The sequence below is a fragment of the Desmodus rotundus genome, chromosome 6 (assembly GCF_022682495.2).
Source record: "Desmodus rotundus isolate HL8 chromosome 6, HLdesRot8A.1, whole genome shotgun sequence".
In the NCBI taxonomy this organism is placed as follows: domain Eukaryota; kingdom Metazoa; phylum Chordata; class Mammalia; order Chiroptera; family Phyllostomidae; genus Desmodus; species Desmodus rotundus.
Window position 1 is genome coordinate 154501903 of NC_071392.1, and position 19378 is coordinate 154521280.

Below are 19378 nucleotides of genomic sequence, written 5' to 3' on the forward strand. Positions count from 1 at the left end.
GCTCACATCCTCAAATTAGTCTCGAAAGTGAACGCCGAAGTTACAGCTATTTCTAAAGCTTGACGATGTCTTAGATCGTCATTCCCCAGTGCATGTCCCCAAACCGTGCTGTTCTCAGATGACTAATGCTGGAGATGGCCATCTCGAAAAACTGCTCGACTTGGCAACCGATCGTTTTACTTCCTCAAAGCTGAAAGTTAATGCTTTGCCTGCGCCAGTGGTTCTCGCACGTCAGAATTACAAAGGGCTTCTTAACACACTGATCAGTGGGGCCCCACCAGAGACGCTCTGATTCTACTGGTCTGGAGTGGCACCCGAGAATCTGCATTGCTAATGAGTTCCCAGTGATGCTGACGCTGCAGGCCACACTTTGAAAACCACTGTCTCCCAGACACAGAAACCCCGAAGGCAACTGCATCTAAAAAGCTTAATTTTACCCAACAGTTCTTATTTCCACATTGTTTCCAGGGCTACAGACTGCTGGCAGAACGCCTAAGCCTTTCAACTCCCTTCTTTTGGTCACCGACTCAGAAGGTGACCCAAGGCCCAACACGGATGTCTGACAAGCCCTTCGTTTCATATAGGAGGTTTACGCACACCCCACTCCTATGCTAACTGCATCTCTCATCAAATCCGCGTGGTCCTTGTATAAAACCAGTATGATTTTCAAAACACTGAAATGACATTCACTGCATCTGAACCGTAGCATCGACAAAAAAACTGCATCCCTAGACTGAAACCACCACTGCTGCTAAGGCCATGAGGCTCAGCATCTCCCCCGTTTAAAACGAAGGCACCTCGATGCTTCCATCCAACACTGGTCCCGCCACGTGGGCAACAGCAGGAGTGACGTGTCGGAGCGCTTTAAAAACCGCAGCATTGTATTACAAACACGCACAGTTCCACGAGGAGCTGCTCTCGCAAGTAGTTCGCAGAAAGAACCGAGAGCGCCTGTCATCCGTTCGTCCCTAACTGAAAGCAGGCTGACTAGAGCTGTTCCAGGAAGAGGACACCCTTGGTAAACGCCTGCCTTGGCGAACTCGTGTAAGCCCTTCCTGTGGGAGGAAGGTTCCCATGTAGAACCCTCTCTACCTCATGGAGACATAGAGAGTGAGGGCATTTACCTCCCACCCCTTCTATCTTCTGTGAACCTCGGCCTCATCTAGGAATGTTTTCGCCCTGGGAACGGGCGGGAGGGAGAGCCCACTGACACTGGGCACCACCAGAGGGCAGCACCAAACAGAAGTTTTTAATGTTTATTCAGACCTCAAAAAATCAAAATTCCAAACCAGCCAGAGTAAGTGAAAGTTCTTCACTGTGGTATCGACTGGGATAAGGAGCATCTTTGCTACTTTTGAGCATAAGATCATTCATCATAATGTTTATAATAGAGAAAAATTAGAAACAACTGACCAATTACAGGCAACTGGTTAAAGCGAATTATAATACATCAACACAGAGCACTATAATGTAGCCATTAAAATTAGGTTTATAAAAATACGACTTAATAACAAGAGAACATTTCTATGAAACCATGTGAAGGAACAAAGATGAGATGCAGGGTTTTACGCAGCCCAATCACAACAGTCCGCGAGGGGGACACTCCCGGACAGAGTTAAAAGTATACGTGAACATGTTAAAAGTGCCTAATCTTGAGAAAGAAAGCTCTGTGTATCTTCCTCGCCCTCTGTTTACTGTATTTTTTCATAACAACTTGCCAAAATACTATACAGTTGTTTTCACAACAGGTTAAATATAACGCTGTAGTAACAAAGCACGCTGCGTACTGCTTTACAACTCACAAAATACTTCCGCAGCCATTATCTCACTCGATGAGCAAAAGGCTCCTCACCATTCTCCCTCCCTAGGGCTGGGGTGCGCCGTTAACTAGCTGCCTGAAGGGCAGATGGAAGAGAAACTGAAAGCCGGAGCGTTCGGTGAGAACCACTGTGAGCTGCAAAGGCAGCAGTAAACGAAGGGACTCCTGCAGCAAACAGCACATGGGAAGGAGGGGACGGAAGGCGGCCTGCACACAGACCCGAGAACCAGCGGCAAAGGCTGGATCCTAAAGCCCATCTCCTCTCCTACTTCTAACCACCCACCCGGCCCAGAAAGACATTCCTGGCTTGCTTTCTTTTTTATTTTTACTTATTCATTTTTCGAGAGAGGAGAAGGGAAGGAGAAAGAGAGGGAGAGAAACACCAGTGTGTGGCTGCTTCTTGCACGCCTGCTACTGGGGACCTGGCCCGCAACGTAGGCCTGTGCCCTGACGGGGAATGGAAATAGCGACCCCTTGGTTCACAGGCCTGCGCTCAGTCCACTGAGCCACGCCAGCCAGGCCAAGCTTTCTTTCTTTCCATCTTAAATTTGTTGGGGGTACTTCATTCTTGCTAACTCATCTACCCTTTTGTTTCAAATCAAACCTAGAGAATTTCACCATCATGCTCTTCAGTTTGGATGGGTTCTACCTTTGTGCCCTCACGAAGGGAAAAACGATTTGCACCACAATGACTGACAAAGACACCGAAGCACGAAACTTCACATGCTCGTCCCCCCGCCCCCTAAAAACCTGGGGGGTTGGGAGGAAAAGTGGCAAGCTCCGACAGAGCCAGGAAAGCAGAAAACAGAGTTGAAACGGGCAAAGGCACAGGAAGTGAGGGAGAAGGGGGGACAGGGAGAAAGACTCATCGATGCACACGTCCTGGTGTGTGGTATGACGCCACTTTGGTGACAAGGGACGCCACCTTGTCCATCTCTGGCTTAGATGGTAGACACAGAAGATTTGGGGCTACAGGCCCTTCAGAATCTTTGTGAAAATTCCAGTATCTGTACTATTCACAGCGACACTTCCCTAAGGTGCAGCAGATAAAATCAGGGTGAGTCCTCAAAGTAGCCACTGCACGAAAAAACCAAAAAAACGCCCAGACTGCTTGGCTCTTGCTTTCGTTGCGGCACGAGCTGAGGGAGCACCTTCTCTACAGTAAGTCCACTGCTATCTTATCTGTGCGCGGTCATTCCTACCTGCCAAAGAGTACTTTTCTTGGGGGACTCATCTTCATTTTGATCCTCCATAACTGAAGTGTTCTAAGGGGGGAAAAACAGGTTATTTGAATTATGCCAAGTTTTGCAAATGCTAAATAACTACATCAAAATATAATTTTGAAAACCCACACTGGAGTGTACCAACGCAGACCCGAGAGCTCATCTGGCTTATGGCTAACGTGCTATTTTGGGTCACGGAGGCTGCGCTCATCTGTCATAAATCAGAAGTCGGTGGCGGGACAGAAATCTCACTTCTCTGAAGGTTGGGCTGACTGAGAAAACGGGCTAAACTAGGGCTCGGGGGCTGAAGCTCCACCTCAGGTATCACCGTTATTCTTTCACTTGTGGCAGGAGCCCCAGAGACCAGCCAGTCCCTGACTGCTGCACAGCACACGCACTGGAATGTCTGCGGTTCAGGGACCCACCCCAGCCACCCATGCCAAGCAGAGCTGACAAAGCCCTGGAAGTACCCGCCCACTCCCAGCCTTTCCCGCTCCTCCTCTGATGGCCCCGTTTTTCTGGACTGCCTTTGCGATCTCCCCTAAGAGGCATGGTGGGTGCCCCAACCTTGTCCCTGGAGAGGAGAATGCTGTCAGGCAGTGACAATCTGGCTTGCCTTAGGAATGCATTAGCTTCTGAGTTTGTGTTTACCACACAAAGAGGCACTGTGTAGTGGTTCTTCCTGGTGACCTAGTCGTTCAATAGATGCCCATTAACAGGAGATTACACATGACTGGGTTTTCCCTTCTGAAGCTCCTGTCGAGTAACTAAATGGAAGCTTAATGAGAAGGGGAAGGGAAAGAGTTGTGCCCAGAACGGAGTGACAACTCATCTGTGGTCGGCAGTCCCTGCAGGATTCCTTCCCAAACCCCAAATCAGAAGCCTGGGGCACAGAATTTAAACTGCAGCGTTTGTCCCATAGCATGATTCAAAAGGACCCCGCAGACCTGGTTAAGTTACCAGTATTGACGTGACTCTGTTACTGCCTGTTGGGGAGCAGCCTACCTCCCAGACTTTCCCGACTTTTCCTCTATGTTCTTCAAGTCGTAACATGCTGGGACCCACACAGTACTTCCAAGCAACCGTCTGGAAATGCCCAAAGCAGGTAATGGCAGAAGAGTGGGCACGAGCACTGGCGCTCTGCTCTGCAGGTCCCGCCACTGGCGCCGATCGGGAACGGGTGTGACAGAGAGGGAAAGCGGAGGCTTTGGAAACCAGAGAGAAGGTGGGACCACGATCTGGTCACTCGCTCAGAGTGTGTGTGTGGTCCTGGGCAAGCTGTGTTAGGCACGGACAGATCAAAATCACACCTGTTCACGCCTTGCTTCGAAGATGCTCCTTCTCCCCCACCCCCCCAGCCCCACTGGCCCCTTCTCGCACTTTTCTAACCTCACACTTTGAGGGGATGGCTCCAGATGGTTGGCAGTAGAGAAAGCCCACTGCTTCCTCAACAAATCTTGTAAACCCAAAGCAACGAGGTCTGCAGCAGGGAGGAGCAGGAGAGCGGGGCTGCAGCTGGGAAAACCAGCGATGAGCTAGGGAGGAAGGCAGTGTGTCCAGGTGCCCCAAAAAGGTCCAGCGTGGTGGCAGGTACGGGATCCTGAATGGGAAGGGGGGAGGAGTACAGTGGGAAGAGTGACTCAGTACATCGTCTCCTGTGTCTGACGGGTGGGCACAGCACCGTCCTTGCTATGTCACAGTGTCCTGGGTTCCAGGAGGGTGGCGAGAAGCAACAACGACCACGTGAAGAGCTGAGCACAGGAAGCAGACGAGAGATGAGGAGTTCCTCCTGCCCCCTGTCTCTAGGCACCCCGGGCACCGTATGAAAGTGTGTGTGTGACGTTTTCAGCTGAGAACTCCTGAAATGCAGGAGCCTGGACCGCCTGAGCCGCCTTCCTCACTCCCTCAGAGACAGAACAAAAAAAAAGTCCCTGAAGACCACCCAGGAAACAAGTGTCTTCACAGTGAGAACCGTAGCTCGTGCTTTCCTTCTTTCCAAACCAGAGAAATGGTTTCTGCGCATGCAGTTGAGAGGGAAACGACCCCTCTGACCAAAACAGCAACTATTTTCGGAAGGCTTGATGAAAGCGGACAAGGACACACCACTCAATAAAACTAGATTTCATGCAGCCCTGTGGGGCCGGAGGAGTTCCTTATGCATTTTCGCAGCTTGCCGTACAAAGCCTCCAGGAGGGGGCGCCACGGGGAAGGGCTGCTCTCAGCAACACTGGCCAGAGGACCATTTCCACAGAGAGTTCCAGGAGCCACCAGAGACGCTCAGAGAAAAAAAGGGTCCCAGGGTCTAATGAAGTTTAAGAAATGCCACTTGTGTGCACCTCCTGCTCGTGCCCCCTCCCCCTAATATACTTTATCAACTTACTAAAGGCTCTGCAAGGCTCACGATTTAAAAGCCAGGTTAAGGTGGCTGAGCCTAGCTTCCCCACGTTCGTGGGGTGCGGACACCCCCACTTCATGATAACAGCTCGGCTCACACTGGCAGACACTGGACTGGGGCAGTGTCTGAATTCCAGCACCGCCAGACCCCTTCCTCCTCCCACTCCAGGACGAGGACTGCAGGGAAACAAAGGAAACGCCCACTTTCGGCAAATAAAGTACATACCTTTTCCACCCCCATCATCTCTCCCAAACTGCCATATGGGGTTGTGGGAATAAAATCCCCTTACAGGGCCACGATTTTGAAAATTACTTTGGCATATTCCTTAGAGGTACAACAGACAGAAAGCCACAGGCTCAAGAGTGAGGTAAGAAAAAGCAACGTGAAAAAGGAGGTGGTTTCCTACATCCAAGCTCGCAGGCAGAAGTGTGAGGTGAGCTAATCTCAGAGCTGAAATCCTCTTTAAACCTCAACACTTCTGGGAAAGTTCTTTGAAATACCAACCTGGCTTATTCACTTCCTATCCACCTCGTCATCTTCTCTGTCCTCCTACACCTCTACCAAGAAGCATCACACGTAAATAAAAATGTAGACCTTGGTATTCTGATATCATTGCCGATGAAAGATACAATCTAGGAAGCAGCAGCTCAACTCTAAGGCAGATCAGCCTCCGTACTACTGACACTGGACCCAACCACTCTTTGCTGTGTGGGGCTGTCATACACATTGTAGGATGCTCAGCAGCATCCCTGGCTTCTACCTACAAGAAGCCAGCAGCATCACCCTCCCCTGCCCTAATGGTCACAACCAAAAGCGTCTCTAGACTGACAAATGTCAGGGGGTGGGGGGTGCCCCCTTCCCTTAAGAGCCACGCTCTCAGGGTGTCAGCTCCTAAACCCGCCGCCTTGGGGAGACACGCTAAACAGCCATCATCTCAGGACTGGCCCTGCTTCCTCTTTGGGCTTCTCTGGCCCGTACCGGGATGCGACTTCTTCAAGCACAGTCTGCTCTCCCCATGGCTGTGCAATTCATGGAGGACACAGACAACCAGATTCTGGGATGAAGTCCTGCTGGACGTGAAATTCCTATGTGGGGAGACCTAATTCAGGAGTCCTTACTGTATTAAGACCCTGGGCTTGGGGGTGTGGACGAGGGCTGTAAGTGCCATGCAGTCAGGGACGGAAGTTAGCGTGCGTGCATGCCTCCAGCAAGAAAGCCCAGCACTCTCAGTAGGTTCTCAAAGGCGTCCCAAATGCAGTAAGACAGCAAACCGTGACTTTGACCAAGAAGCAGACCACAGTGGATAGAGCCTAGGCGTATCTTTGGGTTTTTTTAAGTTCCCCAGGAAATTTTTATGTGTATCTGTTCTAAAATCACTGTTCCGGCAAGATGATGTGGTCTTTTTACAGGGTGGCCCACCCACAGTAAGGAATCTGCACTGGTACCATGACGACAGACTCCATCCAGTGCATGATATCTAAGAACCGCCAGGAACCACGAGAACTAGTAACGCCCGTCCCTTCTCATGCAAAGCCTTCAGGAGGGGATGCCACAGGGAAGCATCCCCTTGAGCGTTGAGCGACACTGGCCAGAGGACCATTACCACAGAGAGTTCCGGGTAGCACCAGAGACGCTCAGAGACAAAAGGGTCCCAGGGCCTAATGAAGTTTGGCAAGTGCTATGTACTCAGTGAGTGCTCTGCCCACCCCCACTTGCAACGCACTTCACTCAGACAGCAAAGGCCCTGTGACATCTCGTGACTTAAAGATCAGGTTAAGGGAGCTGAGCCTCCCTTTCCCAAGTTTGGTGGATATGGACGCCCCCATTTCACAGTATCTCTTAATCAACCGCTCAGCACCAGCCAAACACTGGACTAGGGCAATAGCATGGTAGAATTCCTTCCCTCTCCCACTCAACCAGACAAGTAAATACTTCGGGGAGATGAAGGAAACACTCACTTTTGGGAAATACAAGATAAGCTGTCCTATTTCCCACTGCCCTTCCCAGACTGCTCCGCGGGGTGGTCCGTGGGCAGGCAGAACAGGCTCTCAGCAACAATCTATCTTCGCCAGTGGGTGCCCCCAGCCAATGCAAACTACATCTCCCTTAGAAAAGAATGCACTCGAAGAGCCATATGAGAGGAACAAATTCCCTCCTTTAAAAATGCCACCCATTCCCTGTTTTCGGTTTCACGATGAGAAATGCATGTACATGTAAGATTGTCATACAAAAAGCATCTTTAAGCCTGAGAGGAGGCAAAGGGAAACCCACACAGGGTCTGGAAAACAAGGGGGCATTCTGCCACTTTCTCTTGTGCCTTCAGATTTGGGGATTTAAGGCATTAAGGGTGACAGCTACATAATCCAAAATGCTATAGCTAACTTTGTGGAGTCTGTAGTAGGCTTGTTCATACATTGTGTTTTGATCTTCAGAAAAAAAATAAAAGTAGATATTCCAAGCCACTGAGGATCAGAGAAGCAAGCAGTGATTAAGAGTTACAGTTGGTGAACTTGACACTCAGATCTAGGTCGGTTCCACTCAGAACTCAACGTACTTTCCATATTGAAAAATACATCTCAGGTGTTTTCCGACTGCTGGCTGTAGCCTAAGAAATCGACTTCATGGGCTGCAACCGGCGTTTTTTAATAAAATGAAATTGAATCTGGGCATTCCCCTGCCCATGATGATAAGCATAAGACAAATCACACAAAAAGGCTAAAAGGAATGAGCAAAAACATAACAGGAAAACTCAAATTAAAAGGACGGCAAGTCATTACTGCAAGGACAGCAATATTCAAGTCAAACCACTGAATAGCCTAAAAGTTCTTTAAAATCGCTAAAAGGCAGAATGTATAAAGAGGATAGCATGTGCTTGTATGCACCGAATAAAATCCCACCAAGTACATCAAGGAAAAACTGTGTTTCGTTATTTAAAACACCTTTTCATATTTGACAGAACAAGTAGGCCAAACCATCTGATTTCCCACGGACCATTTGTAAAAGCCGATGGAGCACCCTGGGCACATGAGAGATCTCAAATGCAGTTAGAAATCAGGGAGAGATTACTGTGTGTTTAACGTCAGGCCAGCCAGAAAAGTCTAAATCTAGTCTGCCAATTATGACATGCCATAACTTCCGAAGATAAGCACACAGCACAGTGACTGGCGGAGGCAAGCCGAACACCTTTGTTTTGTTGCCGTTAATTCCACCAAGGCCCCTAACTTAGCCTAAAATTCTTTCTCCTTAAAACTAAACCTTACCAACACATTACTGAGAAAAATGAGATCACTAGAAAGCCAGAAGCATTCATTTGGAAAAAGAGATGAGCTTAGCCAAAAAAGCAGCCCAGTTCTCACACTGATCTTGCAACTCAGAAGGAGAAGGCCAGGATACATCTATGTACAGATGACTTTTTAACACCATGGCTATGGCCACCATTAAAACATAGCTTAATCGGAAATCATCTCTCCTCCCTCCGCATAATACTAAAATGTAGGGGAAGTTGTTTTCCTTTTACAATAATTAAAACCTAATGCATTTTAGATCCACTGGGAGTTTGACTGAACTTACTGCTACATGGTTTTTATAACGTATAACTTTTTTCTAACTTATCTAACCCACAGTTCCACTCAAACTTACAGGCGTGTCCCCCGGAATGTGGCAACCTAAGCAATCTCCACCTACACAAAAAGAGGAGAAAATGCAGCTAACGGAACCCCCACACATAAAAGAGCAAAAGAGAGGATAAAGGGTAGAGAAAAAGAAGAAAATGAAAACAATACCTCAAATCAGCCTTTCTTAACTGGAGTTCTGCAAGATGACCAAGTAACTATTTCCTTAATTTCCCTAAGGACGGGACATAGATACTATCCCTCTGGTTATCACGAGAGAAGTTAACCCATCCTGTACCACCGTGCCTCTGTGCATCACGGCACACTGCTCTCATGGAATCTCATTGAAAAAAGCCATTCCAAACGGAATGAAACACGCTCAAGCAAGCATTCGAAGTTATTTTTCAGTGCCTTGAATCACATATTCAAAACTTAAGAACAGAAATGTACCAAAAGCGGAAAAAAATGACACAAGGTTTAGCTCACAGGAGAAATAAAAACAAGATTATAAAGGAAATGAAAATAAATTATGATGTCCAAGAAGGATAAATTCAAATGAAAAATATAATGAGGCATTGAAGAAAAGCAGAAAAAAACCCTAAGAGAATGAAAATGAGGTAAAGAAAGAAGCAAAATGGGACAGAGATGAAGTAGTTTACATGGAAGACAAGGAAGATCCAACCTATGTGTAAGTGGAGTTTCTAAACACACACACTCAAATAAAATAAATAGAAATAACGTTCAAAACTATAATCCACATGGTTACCGAGGGCTGAGTGAGAGGCAATGGGGAGTGACAACCAAGTGTTTCATTTTGGGATAATAAAAGTGCTCTAAATTGACTGTATTGTAATAGTTGCAGAATTCTGTGAATACACTAAAAACCAATGAATTGTATATTCCAAGTGTCGAAATTGTATGATATGTGAATCATATCTCAATAAAGCGGTACTTTTTAAAAACTGTAATTCCAGAACACTTTCCAGAAAGAAAAGGAACCCAGACTGTGCGGTGACAGGGTCTCTAGGTACAGGGAACCCTGGCTGACAGTACTAACCCAAAGCCGTCGCAGGTACACTACCAGATTTTAAAGATAAAGAACACACTTCTCTGTCTCCAGTCCCAGGTAATTTAATTGAGAGAGAGACAGAGAGAGAGAGAGAGAACGCGTGCACATTAGTTAGATTGGCAGCAAGTGACTTCAAAACACCAGAGCATTTTGAAGAGCATTCTCCAAAAACTGTAGCAAAGAAAGTGTAAAGCAACAATTTTATAACCAAAGGCAACAGAAAATAGTTTTAAATGAGTAACAGAGAAGGGAAGTTTGGATTCACGAACCCTTCCTGAGTAACCAAGAGATGACTTGAAAATTTTGAGCAAAAAGATTAATGGTAAACATTTAGGATAATTACAAACCTAAGAATAAAGCAAAGATGAAAATGAAGGTAGAAGAATATTTCATACATTTTGATAAAGTGCAAATAATCCAACTTAAAAATTGGAAGGAACCCTGGCTGGTGTGGCTCAGTGGACTGAGTGCTAGCTTACAAACTGAAAAGTCACTGGTTCGATTCCCAGTCTAGAACACATGCCTGGGCTGCAGGTCAGGTCCCCAGTTGGGGCCGTGCAAGAGGAAACCGATCAATGTCTCTCTTGGACACCAATGTTTCTCTCCCTCTCTCCCCCTCTCTCTAAAAATAAATACAATCTTTTAAAAAAATTCTTAAAAATTGTAAGGATAAGGGATCAGGAAGACAAAAGAAAAATAAACTCTGATTATCGTACAGACAATAGGTGGGAGGTAAAGAATACCATTAAAAATTGATAAAATTGTTAATAAAACATTAAATAAGAAACCAAGAATTATAGACATTTAAAAAAATTATAAGTAACGGTTAATTAATAGAACAAAAACAAAACTTCCTGATTTTCAAAAGAAATTTTAAAAATTAAAGAGCAAAAAAAAGAAAACAGTATAAAGAGAGAAGCCAAAGACATGGACTAAAAAATATAGTAACACACACTCCTCACAGTAAGACTGATCAAAAGGACACAGAATAAAGTTCAGAAGAATAACCACAATCAAGAAGGCAGGCAGATCTTGGAAATGCCAAACTTTACACTATTAACTGAGACTAAACCTCCTCTTCAAGCACCCATGAAAAATTTATAAAAATTGGTCATGTATTAGGTCACAAAGAAACAGTAAGTTCCATAAAGGAGAAGAATCATAGTCTCTGATCAAAAGACAATAAAACTACAAATAATTCCTATAAAGAATTAAAAGTCTTCCTTCAAAAATCAAAGCTATGGAACAATTTATGAAGCTTCTGGCCTGTATGTTCTTTGAAGATTTGGTGGAATTCCCCTGTGAAACCAAGTTCATTTGATGCATTTTTGTGGATTACTTAGTTCTTTGGTAAGTGTCTCTATTCTTTTCTTCATAACTTGTTCTTCACTAAGACAACTCAACATTATAAAAATGACAGTTCACCCTAATTTATAAATTTAACACATACCCGACAATCACACAAAAAGCTCCTTATGGAAAAAGGCAAATTGATACTCAAGTTCATATAGAAAAACAAACTTGTAAAGAGTACTCAGAAAAAAAAAGGAGAAAAAAAAAAGCTACAAGGGGGATTAAGCCCTACAAGAAGAAAAAAACACGGTAAGACGCTCTAACTAAAAATGAGGTGCTTTTAGGGCACATAAATACACAATTACTTCAGTGCAGGGGTCAGCAAGCTTTGTTCTGTCAAGAGTCAGGGGGACAATATTTTAAGCTCTGCAAGCCTCGCAGTTTCGGTCGCAACCCCCCCTCTCCTGCGGCAGCACTGAAGCGGACACAGATGGTATGTGAGTGAACCAGTGTGGAAGTGCTCCAGTCCAACATTATTCACAAAAACAGGGCTGGGCTCGGCCACGAGACCACAGTTCGCCAAACCTTGGTCCAATGAACAGAATGTCCAGAAAGAGCCCCAAGTGCATATGGAAATGTAGTACATGACAAAAGTGGCATCTCAGATCACCGGGGCACTTCTTAGTAAGAAGTGCTGGGACAAATGGGTAGCCATTTGGAAAAAGATAAAATTAGATCCATACTTAATACAATATACATGAATAGACTCCAAATTGGTCAGAAATGTAGAGTGAAACCCTAAGTACTGGAGAAAGACATGTGAATGTCTTTAAAACTTGGGTAAAGGGAAATGTTATTTAAGTATGAGTCACAATTCAGATGAAATTAAAAAAAAGAAAAATTTGGCTAGATAAAAATGTTAAACTTTCACGCAGCAATGTTTTTAAAAAACACCATGAACAAAGTCAAAGGACAAGTGAAAAACTAGAAAAAGTATTTGCAACACAGCTCACAGATAAAAGGACTTGTATGCCTTAAAAATTTCTTTTAAACTGAAGGAGGTAAAAATCACCAAACGGTCAATAGGAAAAGACATGAACGCTTTAGATATAAAACGACCCTTAAGTGAAAGTCGTTCAGACGTATAATCGAAGAGAGGCAAATTAAAGCTAGGTATCCCTCACCCAACACCGGTAACCCTCCAGAAGCATGACCGCACATCGCGGCTGTGAGCCGGAGGAAAGAGGCCCTCTCGGGGGAGAATCCGGCACCCGACAGAACTACCCAAGCAGCTTTACGTTTTGATTCGGCATTACCTTTGCTCCAGCGACCCCACTTCTAGGAATCTTCCCTGAAGATACACTATAGTTAAATAATATGCAAATACATGTGTACAAGGTTATTCACTAGAACATTGGAATTTTTTTAAAAAACCACCCTGAAACAACCTCCATGATCATACATAAGCTACTGGCTGAATAAGATATGGTATCAACACAAGAGAGTGCTTTGTAGCCTGAAGCAAGAATAGGGAAGGCCACTATGGACCGAGAGAGAGTAATTTTCAGGGTTCGTTTTTAGGTGAGAAAAGCAAGTGCTAAAGAGCACACCTGTTCACAGTGCACTAAAAAGCCCAGGAAGGACAAACCAGAAACTACTCAAACTGGCTACCAAGCAGAAACCGGAAGGGAACAGAGAGAGACGGGGAACACGACAGAAAGGATAACTACGCCTTTCTGTGCTGCTTTAATTCTGAAATTACACTAAATGCTTTGTATACTCAAAAATAAAATCAATAAGGACCGGGGGAGAGAGATGGAACTTGAGCAGAAACAAACAGACCTAAATATATTTCAAATGAATACGAATCACACTTAATGGCAGAGGTAAACTAAGCCAAGTGACTCTTGAACTCAGTAGTTACACCACAGCCACGAACAAACATAGTTTTCAATTGTAAAGAAACAGTCAGTGTGGTTAGTACATTTATTTTTCAGTGATATAGGGGAGCAACTCTAAAATCACTTGATGTGTACCCTAGAACTGAGCAGGTATACATACTGCGGGAACCAGAAACCGGGTTCTCACTGTTAGAGAAGGGAGTTATGGGAATGAAAAGGTCGCCTTACAGAAGGCTGAAACGGAGATACCACTGTGAACTTGGTTGTTAAAACGTAACAAAGGAGGGAGTCGTTTTTCATGCAGAGAGACAGAATCAGACCACCAAACCAGACTAAGAGAGCCCAGAAGCAGTGACCCCCCAGGAGCACACTAAGCACACCTACCACCCAGACCTCGGTACCACTGCTCCCTGGAAGAACGAGGGCCTGCTGGAGGACCGAGTGACTGCAAGGCTGAGCATGGGGAAGCGTGAGATGAGCGTGGAACAACTCTGTTCCCGCAGAAAGGAAGTGCTTGAGGAGGAATTATGAGGACAGATCCCAGGATACAGGAGCCAGCCTGAAAGGGTACCCACTGGACAAACTGTGCCCACCAAAACAAATGATAAATACAAATTATATCCCACTGAATAAAAGAGGAAACCACAAGTCTATACTGACAGACCAAATGAATAAAATAACATTTCAGTGAAAAGAGAACATTTGCAGTTTCGATAGACCTCTCCACAAAACAAACAAATGACCTTAATTACAAAGGAAAAAAGTGTAACTTCACAGCTGAGACCCCTGCTAATACCACCTAACTCAAGGAGTCGGAGGGATCACCATTAGCGATGGGACAAATCAAAATCACACGCCAGCAGAGAGAATGCAGTGAGAACACAGCACTACTTCTGTGACATTTCCGTCACAGATGCATAACCTAAATCTGATCACGAGGAAGCACCAGACAGACCCCACCTGAGACAGGCCACGAAATAACTGATCTGCTATCAAGTGTCCAGGCCACGCAAGTCCAGTGAAGACTGAGAAACTGTTCCCGGTTGAGAGAAACTAAAGTACGACACGTAAAGGCAACACAGCACTCCGAACTGGACACCTGTGCTAGAAGGGACACTACTGGGACTGGACAGTCGTGGTGGGCTGGACGGCAGAAATGCAGAAACGGTCATTTACTGACTTGCTCCTCACGCCATGATGCTGGGAAACACGCTCCTTTGTAGACATCACATACTGAACCACTACAGGAAGCATCCAGTCCACCTTACACTCCGGTTATTTCGGAGTCAAATACGTCTTGGTACTCCACTTACAGCTAAGCGCGAGACTGCCTCAGAATAAATAAATAAACAGCAATCTTTCAATGGCTGGTTCACATTAATAGCCAACACTTCAAACTGTGGGATCATATCCCCAGGAAAAAAATGTGCTGAAATCCCTTGTGCCCCCTTTCACCGCCGCTGTCAGACGGCCTTACTAAACACCTGGAACTAGCACTGACTGGTCTGTCTTCCCCAGGCCACTCACTACTCATTGCAAATTAGGGGTTCATCCACCTACCCCTACCCTGTGAACACCACCAGGACCCCCTGAGCAAAGCTGGTTTTGGCAGTCTTTTCGTTGTAATTAACTAGGTAGATGACAGTTTCTTCTGCCTACCACTTCTCTAATCCTTAATTCTTCATTTCCTGTGGGCTTAAAGACACTTGCCTTTTACTCCAAAGCAAACAACTAGAAAGCACCCTTTAATGTAAGAGATTTTACAAGGACTCCAGTTAGTGACACCTGGTTTTCTAAAGGGAGGACGGGGTAGAAAGAAGGTTCCTTGCAACAGGCAAATGAGTCTTTAGAAGCGATCCACCTGCAAAGGTTGGCAGCTGGTTCTCTGCATTAGCAGACCACGGCAGAGCGCATGGCGCAGGGCCGGCGGTCAGTAAATATGCACAAGATGTACGAGTGATTATTCTACGCTTTAAGTCATTCCTAAATAACCTCATTCTAACTGAGTGGTCTTGATTTTGAACTCTAGGCACAGCCCCAGGCAATTTGGCAGGGAGGTGGCTCTCCAGCTCCTTCTCCTGGCCACACAATCCAGTGGCGAGAGACCACTCAGCAGCCCGTGCCTCAGCTGACTCCGCACACACTCACACCGCTCAGAGGAGAGCTGCCACTGGTAAAGAGGCTCGTGAATTCAGTTACTGCTGAATCACGTATAAAAGGCTTGTCAGACTTTTCCACAATAATAGTGTTCAATCCTAGTGAGTGTACAAACCCTAGTGAGAGATGCAAGCCCTCTGGAAAATAACTGGACGAGATATACACAGTACATTTCCTAGAAATATATCCTAAATAACTCAAAATAGAGGCGAAGAGTCACACACAAAGATAGCGATTCATTTTTCAACAGCTAAAAGTGAAGATTCTAAGCACCCAGAAAAATGACAAATTTTGGGATGTTCAAAAAATGCATTGCATAGAACTTTCAAATGAGAAAATTTTAAGAACAGAAACATACCACCTCGACCGTCCCGGACAAGCGCACAAGGCACGCACAGTAACACGCAGCCTACAGAACTGCAGCCGGCCCGTGAACGACGCAGGGGTGCAGGGCGCTGTCCCTCAGCACGGCCGGAAATCCACGTATAACTTCTGACCCCCCCAAAACTTAACTGCCCCTGAGTACCCGCATGGGATTGGTTCTAGGACCCCCGCAAATCCCAATTTGAGGATGATCAAGGCCCATGCAGAACATGATGTGTCCAGATGAACGCATGCGTTAGCCCTGTGTATCTGTGAATTCCAAACCATGGAGGGAAAGCAGTATTTATTGAAAAGAAATCCACGTATAAGTGGACCCATCCAGTGAAAACCTGTGTTGTGCGAGGGTCAACAGCATATATAAAAATATATAAAATATTCTCAGCTATGTAAAACATATGCATAGATTAAAAACTAAAACTATGCCAAAATATTGTGTGGCACTCCCTAAGTTGAAAATTATTTCTCATTTTCTTTTCTACTATCCAACATTCCTCAATATGCATATGTTGTGTAATCAGAAAGAGTATTTTATAAGCAAAACGAAAATACAAGTTCGTCTCCAAAGCAAACAATTTTTATTCAAGGTGCTCTTTCAACTCACAGGAATACTTGGACTCAGAGAACTAAGTCCCAAGCAGGTGTGGCTACGACAGCGAATACTACTCCCCTAGTCCTCCCGAAGCTTGGGGGCAGCCAGCAACCCCCTCCTACTCCACTCTTATCACGTGCACTCAGGGCCTTTTCTAGACACGGGCATATTTACCACGCAGTGAACAACATGATCCTTTTTCTCGTGGAACGTGGGTTCCGGGGAGGGAGAAAGGCCGGAGGAAAACAGACAAACATGGGGTATAATTTCAGGCAGTGCTAAGTGCTATGAAGCGGAGAGTGAAGCCGGCTAAAGGAACCAAGTGAAGAGGAGAAAGCTATTTTAGACTGGGTGGTTAGAGAAGGCCTCTGAAGAGGTATGTGATCGTGAAGCCACTGGCATAACGACAAAAATAGCAGTCCTATTGCGTAACTGTCCTAAGATTTAGAAAAGTCCGTTTACAACTTAAAATACTCGTCTCTCTGGAAGTGAATTCCACTCTAGGAGGCAGTGAGGTGTACTGGAATGGGGACTTGGCGGTGCCTCTCGGCAGGCGCGTGCCCTTGGGCAGCCACAAGCTGCTGCCCTCCGAACCTGAGTGTCCTCACGTGTAAAACAGACGTAGCAGCCGCGAGGTGACCACGCTGCTGGGAGGACAAGAAGGGGGAGGTACGGGAGAGAGCCTCGTCAATGTGTCGTCAATGGGTCTGGCACAGCCGTTCACGACCTGAGCTCCCCATTCACTCCCCCACATGGTGAGCGCTCCAAACAGAATGACCCCTCACGGAGGCCCATTGCTGCGAGCGGACAGACCACACGTTCATCGTCTGACCACACCCGGGACTCCCAAGTCCAAATCACGTCTGTCTGCACGCCTGTTAGACAGCGGTGACATAGCTGCTGTGGCACATCAGCCTGACAAGACTGGTATCAGTTTTACCAATGGCACACTCGCCTTTTCGTTCTTCACTTGGCCATGAACTGCCTTTGACACTATCTTTATCCCTAACTCCAGAGTCTGGCTGCTTCTCAGTCAACGGCTGTGATGGCTGATTTTAGGTGTCGGCCTGGCCCTGCCACGGGGCCAGGTGTTTAGTTAAGCACTAGCCTGCGTGTTGCTGGAAGGATATTTGCGATTAACGCTGCTCATCAGTAGACGCTGCGTAAAGCCAACTACCCTCCACTCTGCAGGTGGGCCTCATCGGTCAGGTGAAGGCTCCGCCTCAAGCCTACAAGACAGAAATCCCCAGTTTCCAGCCTGCGGACCTGCCCCCAATTCCAAACTGGCCAGTCCCCAGAATCATGTGAGCCAATTCTCTACAACATCTGTTTGCCTACCTACCTACCATTGGCCCTGTTTCTACGGAGAGCTCTAATAGCGGGTCAGCCTTCGGGTTGGTCTCGCCCCTTCCCTCTTCATTCTATCATCTACACGGCAGCGAGAGATCCTATTGGGGTGTTAGATAAATTACTGCTCTCCCCAGATTCTCCACGACTTCCCGCTTCATGAAAGATTTAAGCCTCCGACTCTGGAGCGTCCTAGCCCCCCCTTCCCCAGAGCACTTCTTACTGCCTAACATATTATGTGTTTTACTCACGACTCATTGTATTTCTTTATTTCCCCCCCCCCAAATTTAGTTAACCACAGACTGGTTTTCAATTTATTCTTTGTGCCTTCCTGTTTTCTACATTGGGTATATGTTTCTACTGTAATCATACACTGCTGAGCATAAATAATGTAAATTAGAATAACCCTTTTGATCGAAGTTTGGTCAAAGTTTAAAAGCCTTAAGAAAGGTCCTGTCTCCCTGACCGGTGTGGGTCACTTGGCTTGGCATCACCCCGCAAACGCAGAGGTCGCTGCTTCGATTTCTGGTCAGGGCACACCCCTACATTGTGGGTTCAGTCCCCGGTTGAGGCGCATGTGAGAGGCAACCAATCCATGCTTCTCTCTCACATGGATGTTTTTTCCCCTCTCTTTCTCCCTTCCCTCCCCTCTCTAAAAAAATAATAATAGTAAATTTAAAAAATGGGTCATATCCTTTGCCTCAGAATTCTTCCAACGAATAATAACAAATTAATGAGCATACACGAAAATTTAATGACCTAAATAAATGTCTACCAATATGTGACTGATTAAGTTGCTGTACGCCCAGACAATGAGAGCCTACAGTTATTAAAAATGAAGGTCTAAGTTTACTAATGTGAACTATATTGCTAAAAATCGGTTTCTAGTTCAGCACGCAGAGCATGAGCCCATACATAAACAAACACAAATACACATAGTGCGTATGTAGAAATGCCAGGAAGAAACAACAAAGAATGGATACTAAAGCGAAGTGGGATTATGGCTGAATGGTTGATTTCTGTACTCCTTTACTGTCTAAAAGTTTTACAATGAAAAAGTGTTACTCTAATCAACAAAATAATATAAATCAATAGAAATACATAAAACCTACAAGCAACACAACGAACATGGGTAGTATGAGCTCTATCAACATTTTTGTTGAAAAAGGAAAGAAGACATCTTCTAATGTGGTATGAATCCCATTTACCCACTTCCCTAGCCTCAAATTATACCGTGGAACCTCATCCATCATACGGACTGTTCTGGAAACCGTAAATTGAAACTGTTAGTAAAACCAGTCTTTAGTTTTCACTTTCCCATGGCTGAGGCTCTCTCCATGGGAATGCGTGCGATCTCCCAAGTGCCAGTACCATATGGGAGGCACGGTGCCACCGTCAGAACTTTCAACAAGAGACGGGTGTACCTGCTGACCACTCAATCTCCCTGTTTTCAGAAACTATGACATGGGAATGATTAAAATTTTTTTCAATTCATAATAAGAACAAAATCACTCTTTTAGAAAAATGTTAAAATGAACCTCTGGCATTAACCTTTCAAAGCCTATCGTCATTAATAAGACACTTTGAAAC

The 19378-nt window shown here is 45.6% G+C and overlaps 1 protein-coding gene across 5 annotated transcripts in view; it reads right to left on the reverse strand.

The window, feature by feature from the left end:
* Nucleotides 1–19378, reverse strand: part of FBXW11 (F-box and WD repeat domain containing 11) — a 103564-nt gene that overhangs the window by 38627 nt on the left and 45559 nt on the right. For 3 of the 5 annotated variants that reach the window (XM_053927106.2, XM_053927104.2, XM_053927107.2), the window contains one exon: nucleotides 3022–3084. The exons of the other annotated variants lie outside the window; for them this stretch is intronic. In XM_053927106.2, the coding sequence (XP_053783081.1) occupies nucleotides 3022–3084 (63 nt within the window). The remainder of the gene's footprint in view (nucleotides 1–3021; nucleotides 3085–19378) is intronic. 5 annotated transcript variants of the gene reach the window in all.